Here is a 10,978-nt window from a genome sequence, read left to right as displayed (position 1 = left end):
GTTTCATTTTCCCACAGCAAAAGCTGAAAACCGAAATTCATGGAGATAACATCTTCCCGCGGAAGAACACTCCTCCAAATAGCTCTTTTCACTCATGAATATGTAATGAAATGTGGGTGGAGTCGTAAAGTTGCTGCTCCGCCTCTCGGCGCGATCCGTCCCTCCGATTGGCCGCGTGGCTCGCGAATGAAGTAGCGGGACAGTGCTCCTAGAGAGTTGAGAGCGCGCGGCCGGGGTGTTGTAGTTTGGCCGTCTGAGGTCCGATCGGTGTTGCAGTATTTCCGTGCACTCCACCGGACGCGTGATTAAGAGTAAACTGTGTATTCCCACGAGGCGGTCGCTAGGCCGATGCGCTATCATCTGGCCTCAGAGGCAGGCCCAAGAAGCCAGGCCATCTCGCTGACCAACGGCGACTACTTAATGGAAGCTTTGCAGCACGGTGTTACCCGGACCGGTTTCTGTTCTGGGCAAGAACTCATGTGCTCCCCTCTGATGGCGATGCCCCCTCATGATTCCAAGATCGACGCCCTGGTGTCTGTCGACTCTGACAGTGATCTCCAAGACAGTGATTTTGACGGGGGTGGTGTCGCTGAAGCTGACACGACGGACACATCAGTTGACCCCAGTGCGGAGAGGCAGGAGAATAATTCCGAAGATGGTGGCTCTGCGAAAGGCAAAGGACATTTGGTGAAGCCCCCTTATTCGTACATAGCACTCATTACCATGGCAATTTTGCAATCACCGGAAAAGAAACTTACTCTCAGTGGCATTTGCGAATTTATAAAGAACCGTTTTCCGTTTTATCGCGAAAAGTACCCCATGTGGCAGAACTCTATCAGACACAACTTGAGCCTCAACGATTGCTTTCTCAAGATCCCCCGGGAACCAGGGAACCCTGGCAAGGGCAACTACTGGACTTTAGACCCCGCTTCTGAAGATATGTTTGATAACGGTAGCTTCCTTCGCCGCCGCAAGCGCTACAAGAGACAACAGCCCTACCAGCTCAAAGACCCCTCAGCATTCATGGCTGCAACTCTAGATCCCTATCGTCATGGACTGTTTGCAGGTCATCCTCATTTAGCACTCGGGTACCCATATATGCCGCACATACCCTCGCCGGTGCCCTTGCTATCACCCCAGGACTTTGCCAGATTAACTCTTCACCCCATAAACATCGGAGCCATGCACAGTCCTTTAGGAGCCCCAGTGTGTAGTGGGCCCCCTGGTATGTTCGATTCTCCTGGCGACATCGCATCTCCATCTACAAAAGCAATAGCGTCCAAACCGAGCTTTTCCATCGATAGGATAATCGGCGAATCCAAATCGGTAGACGTGAAGCCAGAAATGCTAACTTTGCGGCCCAACGTCCCGCTATTATCCCGGACGCCAGTGGATGCGGCTTTCACCTGTCCCGGGACAGCTTTGAACGCTCTTGAAAAATATCGCCAATACCTGCAAACGCTTACTTCGAGTCCGATGGATGGCAACGGGACATGGTCACGATGACACCTCCTCCAATAATCGTAGTCACACCCACTGGTAGGAAAAAAAAAAACACTTCATAGTGTTTTAGGAACAATGCGAAATTATTCTGCTTTCGCTACATGGGCATCGTCCTACCCTTAAATATGATCTTTTCTTATCCCTGAAGCTACTAAGTTTTCGTGCCACCAATAGTGCTCTTCATTTTCTTGGACTAGGGTAAATACAAAATGTGGTTTTTCATTCCTCAAGCAGCTCTTAGACAAAATTTACTTTTATAAATTTATGTTGAAAAAAAAAAAATCTTATAAAACGAGGCCCATCGTTACATGGTTCAAATATATAGCAAAAGTAAAGATAATTATTTCCCTCCTGTTGTTTTGCAAGATTAAGCACAAAGCCATAGCTTTTCTCTACATCATTACTCATGGGACAGGTACAGTGGAATTTAGTTGATAATAATGTAGAATTTATTTTATTTACTCTAAATAGTCTCTCAAACTTTCTTAACATTAACATCTTTATTAATGTAGAAATTTTGTTATTTATTCTGAAATGTCTCTCAAGGTTACTTAACATTTAATTACATTTCCATTTAAACCTTATATGCTATGATTTAGTAGTACTTTGAAAGCTTTTAGTAATTTACATTAACTATTTTGCTTTTGCTTATTATTTCAGTGATGTTCACAATTTAATTGAGCAGCTAAGTTCAGTTTTTCGAAATGTTCCACTTTAATGCAAATTCTTTATTTTAAAAGAAACTTTTAAATCAAATGTGAACAATCAAAATATCTATTAGCATTAGGATTGTATTTGCTTCTTTGAACGTATATATTTTTTTAAATAAACACCACTTTTGTACAACATTAAAATAATTTAACGAATTAAGATACGATGCCTACGTAGCAATTGCTTTTAAATAATAGTCCACTGAAAAGTTAATTCTTCTTTTCATGTGAATTTCAACTTAAATATTTGCATAAGGGTTGATCCCATGTGCTTATTTTTTCCATGTATAATACTTTTATGTTCATGTCCCCTCATCCCTCATATTTTTGAATGCAGTTTTACTTTCGCTACTAAGGTAAAACCACCTGTAGTTCACATGGCACTAGTCGTTGAAAAATATGAAAAAAAAAAAAAAAAAAAATTGACAAGAGAAGTTATAAACTTGTAAAAAAATTATAAAATAGTTTTTAAATTTGCAATGTTTACCTTTTAGCTTGCTCTTAGCTGATCGTTTGGCGACTTAAATTACTTTTTTCTTTACAAGTGTCAAATACTAGTGCAGTGTTAACTACTGGTGGTTTACCTTACATTGGTGAAGTTTTTTGTGCATAAATTTTTTAATTTTCTTTAACAATTAGTGATTTCAGTTTTAAGCAAATATTTCAGTTTTGTTACTTATAATCTTTGCTTAAACTTGTCCTCTAACCTGTGAATTTTATACCTGAAAAAAACTTCCAGAATTTTAAGGCGCGTGTGTCAGAGTTATCTCTTTGGTGATACGTTAATTATTGCTAAATGTCAGGGTTGCATTCTAACTAGCAATGTTTTTTGCTCTTTTTTAAGAGTAGACATACTCAAGACAGAATATATGACGTGTACTGCTTTTTCTAACCTTATTTATTACAACTTAGTACTACGTGTTAGTAGTCAAAGTCACTAGACTATATCAGTATTAAATTGTAAAAAAATGATGTTTATTTATTAATTTTGACTTCTTTATTAATTTTGACTTATTTATTAAAAAAAAATATGCTGCAGAGAAAAACTGCAACTGATGAAGAGCTTGCTTTGATAAAACCAATTTTAAATATTTATTGAGAAATATAAGAAGAGTGAAACAGCTGAGCAGATTTTAATTTATTTATGATTTTATAACTGCTTTTTTAATGAAAGTTTCAGAAACATTTTACTACATATTCAGTTGAAGATATGATGATCAGAAAAACTAAATAACCAACTAAAAGGGAATTGACAAAAGGAGCAATGATTAAAATATTTGAATCAAAAAACTATATTGAATAATATTATTTCTAAACAAAGATTATTTTTCCTCAAACTCCCCAACCAAAACTTCCGGCAATGTCCAAACCCGAACTAAATTTGAAAGGATTTGTTTTGAATTTTCAGCAATGAAATGCTTAAGAGGTTTAATTCCTATCAATTTCTCCCCCCCCCTCCCCGAGCTCTCCCCGTGAAAGCAAATATCAAAATTTCGGTACCGGTTACGGAGATTAACCTTCCCGCCAGCGCTGAAATCGAAGCCCCTTCCCTCTTTCTGGGGGAATGTCAACTCAAATCACGGCACGCTTCTCCTACCGCCGACGGGCAAGTCAGCGAAGGCTCTTCCGGTTCTCCTCCGCGGAGGTAAGATTTTAGAATTTCATTTGAGATGGTTGAATTTAGTAGTCTTTTTTTTTTCTTCTTTATTTCATTATTTTTTTTTCAATCTAAATTAACATGTTGTAAAGTATTTCTGTTTTTAAACATTCTAATGCTTTGAGTGTTTAACAATTATGTTATGAATATTTTTACCTGGTTTGAAGTGAGTGAAATGTTTTGAATTGTGTAAAATGAAAGTTAAAAAGCTAACTATTAAATTTTTTTTATTTACATATATGTATCAAATTTAAATCATTAACTCGACAAAATCTGGCATCGAACCAGGGACCCAGACCCGTCACTTCAAAGTTATCCAGGGGGAGGAGGGCAAAGGGTATGAAATCAATGCATTTTGGAGGAAAACCACCATCAAGTTACAAGAAAAAATGCATAATTACATCATGTTTTCAAAATGCAGACGGGGTCCATTGCCCCCCCCCCTATTCCTTATTGCAAAAATGATAGGCCTGCAGGGACTTGTTTCTATTTGCCAAATCCCATGCTTTACTTCGAAAGAAATCCCGGAATAACAATAGTAATGTAGGGTCATACTTTTAAGCGTCCCTTTTTAAAATTTTATACACAGATTTTAAACTGTTTACAGTTTAATTCAAATTAAATATGTTTTACACCTGTGATGAGTGCAATAGTTGATCCGACACTAAAATATCATCAATAATTTATTCAGTGGTGCCCATCCCCGCCCCCCAGAGTGAGAGTTCACCAAAAAAGAGGAAAATACCCCTTAAAACACCCTCCTAAAAAGTTCAGTTGTGCAGTCTGTACCACGGACACTCCCCATGAACACCCTTGAGTAATTGCAATGTTGTTAAATGCAAAAGCAAGCTTATGCATGAAATTTGAGGTATTTTGTGCTGCCACATAGAATGCTCTCCATCGTAAAACTTATTTTAAGATTGTAGATGATGAGGATAATAATGAATTATATCTTGTTTACTAAAAATGGCATTCAAATTACGCATGGGCGGCACATGTGTTGAGTTCAGCATTTAATTTCGAATTTGGAGGTATGGAGTAAATATTTTAAACACAGTGCAAAAACCTGTTTACGCATAATTGTTGATGCATTTTGCTCTGCCATTAAAAAAATACTCAATGAAGATTTATAAATGTTTAGGCTGATTATAAATAACCGACTTGCATGTTGAGAAACTTGAATCCAAACTAGAGGCGTTCGGCGAGTGCGTTGAATGCGCTGAAATGCGTGATGTAACTCAGAGCTTTGAGGTTTGTGATACTAAATTACTTAATTTAAAATTGAGCACAACAACCAAATTTATGCATACATTTTGGGGTATTTTGTACAGCCTCTGGTTAAATTGCAAAATTTGTAGTACACACAATAGATTGCTTAGAATGTGAGCCCTACAGAAACTTAAATTAAAATAAGGTAAAACTAGGAGAGTTAATGCACAATTCAACAGAATTGTACAAAATTCTCTTTATCAATGTTTTGGTAAACAATTCACCTATAATTGTGACATGCATTGAAGCAATGCATAACAAAAAAAAGAGGGCATTTAGGTATGTTTATGTATGTTCCCCCCCCCCCCTCCCCCAAGAAAAATGTGCTGAAATATTCCTATTTTTATTTAGAAAATGACTAAATCTATCCTTATCCTTCCCCGAAATTTAATCATATATCCCCCACCGATTTTTTTTTCTGGCTACGCTCCTGGCACCCTTTGAAATGTATAGCAACATAACAAATATATTTCAAGCATTTCATCCCATCATAAATAACCAACTTGAATGTTTAACTTTTCCAGACTTTAAGTAATTCAAGGAAAAAAAAATGTGTCCTTTGTTAAAAGTTACAGAATTTTTTCTTATGAGCTTCTCTCAATTGTTCTGAAAAGTGTTTTCCCATAATGTATTTGCCTGATAGTTTTCTTCAGCATAACACACTAATTCTTTAAAATTCTACTATTTTAAACACTAACACTTCCAGAATACAATCCGTTTCGATAAGGAAGGTGAACTTTCGAAAATTGAGATATTTGGTTCTTATTAGTTTGTTAGAGTAAAGTTTAGAGATTTTTTTTTTTTTCATTTCATCTAAATATTAACTGGTTTCTGACATTATTCAATTTTTAGACACTGAAATTGGGAGAATCAAACTTTTAAGAAAATGAAACTTTCAGATTACTTTTTCTCTATTTTCAGTAAAGAACAGTGCAATAATCTTGATAAAGGATATCATTCTTATTATTTGGTTTGAAGTTTGAAGTATTGGTAAGCAGAAATTAAGAAAAAAAAAGTTTTTTTCTGACTGAAACGTTGTCAAAATATTCATATTTTTTTTCATTTTTCCAAAATCTGTTTGGCCGATAGACTTTCAGTTTAGATATTTAATCTATATTCTGATACAAACCATGGTCTATTTTATACATCTAATCTTTGGTTTTGTTTTAACCTTAAATTCATGCACTCAACATCGAAAGCTTACTTCTAAACAAATAATAAACGCCCCACTGCGTCACTAATTGTTTGCCTGTAGCAGTCTAGGAGATGCACTACAGTTAAAAAATTTAAAAATGCAGGCATGAATTTTGCTTATCAAATGCGCATTCTCTAGAAATTCTTCTCTGGAATTTTTTTCCTCAGTTTTCGCAGGGGGGGGGGGGACATTGGGGCAAGGGCGCACTCCCCTAAATATCGCAAAGACCCCCTCCCAAAAGCAAGATCCCCAGAAAAAGTGAAAAATACCGCTCAAAACACCCCCTTAGAAGAAAAAAAACAGAGGAGCGGGGGGGGGGGGGGGAAGAACACAACAACAACAATTTTTTAAAGGTAAATTCTTCAAATGCAATTTTGCTTTCTCTTAAGGAGCATCGAGAACAATCACCGCAACAGGAACAATTTTTTTTCAATGAAATAAAGGGATTTTCATCAAAAGCGGTTTCTCTTTTATAAGATATTAGTTTGTCTTTCTTCGATAACGCAATTAATGAGTGTCAAAAGAAAACACATTTCTAACGCCTCTACAAGCGTAGAAAATCAGAAATGCGCCTTAAGAATTTAATTGAACTTATTTTCATGCTTTGAATTTTACATACAAATTTAGCATCATGGAAAATGGAGGAAGGGGATATTATTGTAAATTTTATAATATTAGTTCAGAATGTTTTTTTCTTTTTTTCTTTTTTTGATTCAAACTTTCAAGCATTCCAAATGTTAAAAATAGTAAATAAATAAATATCCTTTCCATAATAACTTAGATTTTATCCATAGAGAATTTTACGAAATGGAATTGATCACTATAATGATCTTCACTTTTTTTTTTTAGTTCACTCCCCCAAAATTAATTTTACTTCTCTAAATAAGAAATGTCAAGGCTTATTTTCACACCTTTAAAAAGATTCTAGCTTTTTCCCAGGTCAAACGCATAAATTTGCTAAACATTTTTCTAGTAAACAATGATTGCGACACAGTGTTAAATTTCTGTACATAAGCAGTCGCAATGCATACACAAAAAATAATATTTTATTTAAAAATGTTACGCGAAGTACGTTAATAGAACGAAATTTAAATATGAAGTTCTGTAAGATAATTTCAATCAAGTCTTGCAGTGCATCAATGAATTTAAGCAACTAATGATCGGCAACAATTAATGCAACTATGTTATAGCGTTTTAAATCTGTTGCAGTATTTGGAAATTTGAATTTTTATGCCACTCAAGTGATAAAAAAACTGCCTAGTGCATCTAATTGTAAAAGTGAAACTAATGTAAATAACAAGCAGATGTGGAGCAAATGAATACGATGGTGAGGCAAAAGGAATTAAATTCGTTAGGTATGAATATAATACAGTTTCAAGGGCAGGTCCAGCTTCTAATTTTAGCAGGGGTTTCCACCGAAGGGGGGTCACGGCGCAGACTAAACCATTGAAATATTTAGGGGGGGGGTGTCGTGAGGGGTATTTTTCTCATTTTTGGAGGCAGCTCTTGATTTTTGAGGGGTTCTTCATGATATTTAGGGATAACCTTAAGTTAATTTTTCTCAAAACGATCATTTTCCTAATATTTCGGGAAACTGTGTTTGACTGAATTCTGCAACCCGCGTAATTTGTTGTGGACCGTTTCTATTTTCTGATAGTTTTGTTAATTGCTTCAAATTTTAGAGGCAGCAAACCAGGTCCCAAATGTGGCTTTATTTTGTGCATAAACTCTAACCATGTAAAGTACCGGTATTTATTCCATATAGATTAGCGCGTCAATGAGTTTATTAAAGACCGCAGGTTAAATAGCGAGAATGTAACAACGGCCCACTGTTAAAAATTCAGGAAGATTTTCTGGTAATTGTTACTGTAAAATTGCATCGCCGACGCATCGCTGATTTTTACGGTAATTTATACCGGAGAAATAAGCGATCCCAGCGCCAACTGGTTGCTGTGGTCTACCGAGGAAACCGTAAAATTTTACAGTAACATTTGATTTTTACGGTAATAGTTACTGGCAACATGGATGCCAGTAACAATTACCGTAAATTTTCCGGAAATTTTTTAAGAGTGGGACATATATTTATGGTTTTTTTTTTTTTTTTTTCAATTTTTGCAAACATAATTATACATAGGCAATTATCAATCACTATACTTTCTGACGCTAAGCGTTTGTTTAAAATACATTGGCAAGACTAAAAATTATTTTAAAAAAAGCCGCTAAACAGAAATGTATGATCATAGAAAGGCTTTAACAACTGAAATATCCCCTTATAGTCATATCTGGCTTGTATGTCTCAGATTGAAGGCACCTTTTTTTTAAAGTATAAAGAAATGTGAACATGAAGAAAACATAGCTCATCGATACTCAAAGCATTCGATTGTTTTATTTCTTCTTACTTTCAGTTATTTAAAAAAAATGATTTTTCTAATGTGATAAATAATTCCACCATCTCATGTACTTGGAAAAAATTAAGCTCTATGTCTAGTCTTTCAACAAATTTCAATATGTTTTGATGTATGAAAATAATGAATAACTGAGTTGGAAGTCATGATATTGTACAAAATGTGTATTTTACTACAAGGTTTGTGATTCGTCATTAACTATCATACATAAATTACTTTAAGGTTGACTTTCGGAAAAACATGAGGTAACAAACCATTTACGATATGGCTAATGAATCTAAATCAAAGTGGTTCACTTGAAGTTAAAATCAAAAAATAAGATTTTGTCAACTTATTTACTGATAAACTCGTACTTCAATTCTCAGAAAAAAGTAAGTTTTTAAACTTTAAAAATTAATCTATTCTGAAACAATAAAATGTTTCTTGCATGGTACAAGATCTTGTTCATTTTTTGGCAGCGCTACTTGTCAAATATTTCTTGCATAATCTCTTAACATTATGATAATACAATCCTATACTTATGATATGAAAGATATCGTATTTTTTTACGGATTAAACTCTGCATCTTTCAGAGAAAATTAAAATACTTCTGTTATTATTAAATACATTTTTAATTTTAAGTCTCTGTTTCCCATTCTTATACATTTAGTTGTTTCCCCTCAAAGAAACATAGTTAATGGAAATACTTATTCAGCGGTTTAATTTTTCCGCACGATAATTTTTTTCAAAAAGTAACATAAGCAATTTTTAAGCAACTTCGTCCGAAATTTTAACTTCACTTTTCCAAAACATGGACAATCGAATTTTAATGCGTTTTAACTTCTTAGTGTATTTAAATGATGAAAAGTTTTCTTTTTGGAAACCATTTACTTCGTTACATTTTTTTGTATTTACATTTTAATTCTTCGCCCCTTTTTTTAAACACTGCAAAAGGAATTTCTATAAGATATACTTATGTACAACATATGCGAAAGCCATAGGGGAAGGTGGCCCAAAGCGGGTAGGTCTCAAAAACCGGGTAGACCTTCGTCTACCCCCCCCCCCTCCATGGTGTGTTAGTGGCGATGAATACGTATGTCGTGTAAACACGAACATCCCCGAGTTATTATCGGTCCCAGCGAAGCAGCAGTGAAGCGGCATGGTGGAACCAGGATTAAAATTTAAAAAAAAAAAAAAATGATACATAAAAAAAAGAAGTTTTGTAACTTGTGATTAATCAAAGACCAGCTTTTTTTTTTATTGTCAATAATATTAAGTTATTCTGACACTATCCACCAATAAACGACGATGGTCATTCCGTTTTTTTTAAATCATTGATTTAAGGTTATAATTATTGAAATAAAAAACGTGGCTTTGGGCAAAGCGGGTATAGGATTTAATCATATATTTATTTAAAATTTCTTGACTCGTGTGCTGACTTAGATTTATTCTTTCATTAGATAGGTATAGCTTTAAAAAGTTACTTTTTAGGATGGCAATTGATTAGTCTATTAATTAACTTAGTAATTTCTTTATGTTTTATAAAAAAAAATTTACTGACTTTAAATTGGATAAGAACAACTGTTTTATATTTTTTTATATAATGGCAGGTAGCTAGTCAACTATTTTAATCATTTATAACTTCATATTTCATTGGAAAATGTACCAAACCACTATTAGTTACGCTTACCCGCTTTGGGCTCAATGGTGGGGCAAAGCGGGTTTTCCACATGTTTGTTAAATTTGATAATAAATAAATATTGGGTTTGAAATAATACAAAAATCACTTTTTATTTTGAAGTTCAAGAACCCTTCTATTAAATAAAAACGAAATTGTCGCGAATAAAATCCAAAAACTACAATTTTCGAGCGTTCTTCGAAAACTTATCCGCTTTTAGCCACCCTCTCATATATATATATATATATATATATATATATATATATATATATATATATATATATATATATATAAAGAAAAAACCCAAGTGACACTACATGTCTTAAATACTTCCAAGCAATAAAGTTTATTTATTTAGTTAATTTTACTACAGCAACTACTTTTTTTGTATTACTTTATGATTTCAATGACAAGTTATTTATTTAATAAATCTATCTGTACATTAATCTTATTACTACTACCATGCACGATTCTCAAATGTAAATTCTCAAGATTAGAGTATATTTGATGGTCATAATCAGATCATAATCATTAATAATATGTTTTGTTTTACATCTATTAAATTTTGAAATCTCACAGATT

General features: G+C 34.2%; 1 protein-coding gene across 1 annotated transcript; it reads left to right on the top strand.

Annotated features, from left to right (window-relative positions):
• Positions 1 to 348: 348 nt before the first annotated feature.
• LOC129218699 (forkhead box protein D3-like) lies at positions 349 to 1,506 on the top strand. The gene has a single exon (XM_054853020.1). It carries the CDS (start codon positions 349 to 351, stop codon positions 1,504 to 1,506), a length of 1,158 nt encoding a protein of 385 aa, XP_054708995.1.
• The last annotated feature ends 9,472 nt before the right edge of the window (positions 1,507 to 10,978 follow it).

The sequence above is a fragment of the Uloborus diversus genome, chromosome 3, assembly GCF_026930045.1.
Source record: "Uloborus diversus isolate 005 chromosome 3, Udiv.v.3.1, whole genome shotgun sequence".
NCBI lineage: Eukaryota > Metazoa > Arthropoda > Arachnida > Araneae > Uloboridae > Uloborus > Uloborus diversus.
Note: the sequence above shows the minus strand (reverse complement) of the source record. Positions and strands in the feature narration are given on the sequence as shown.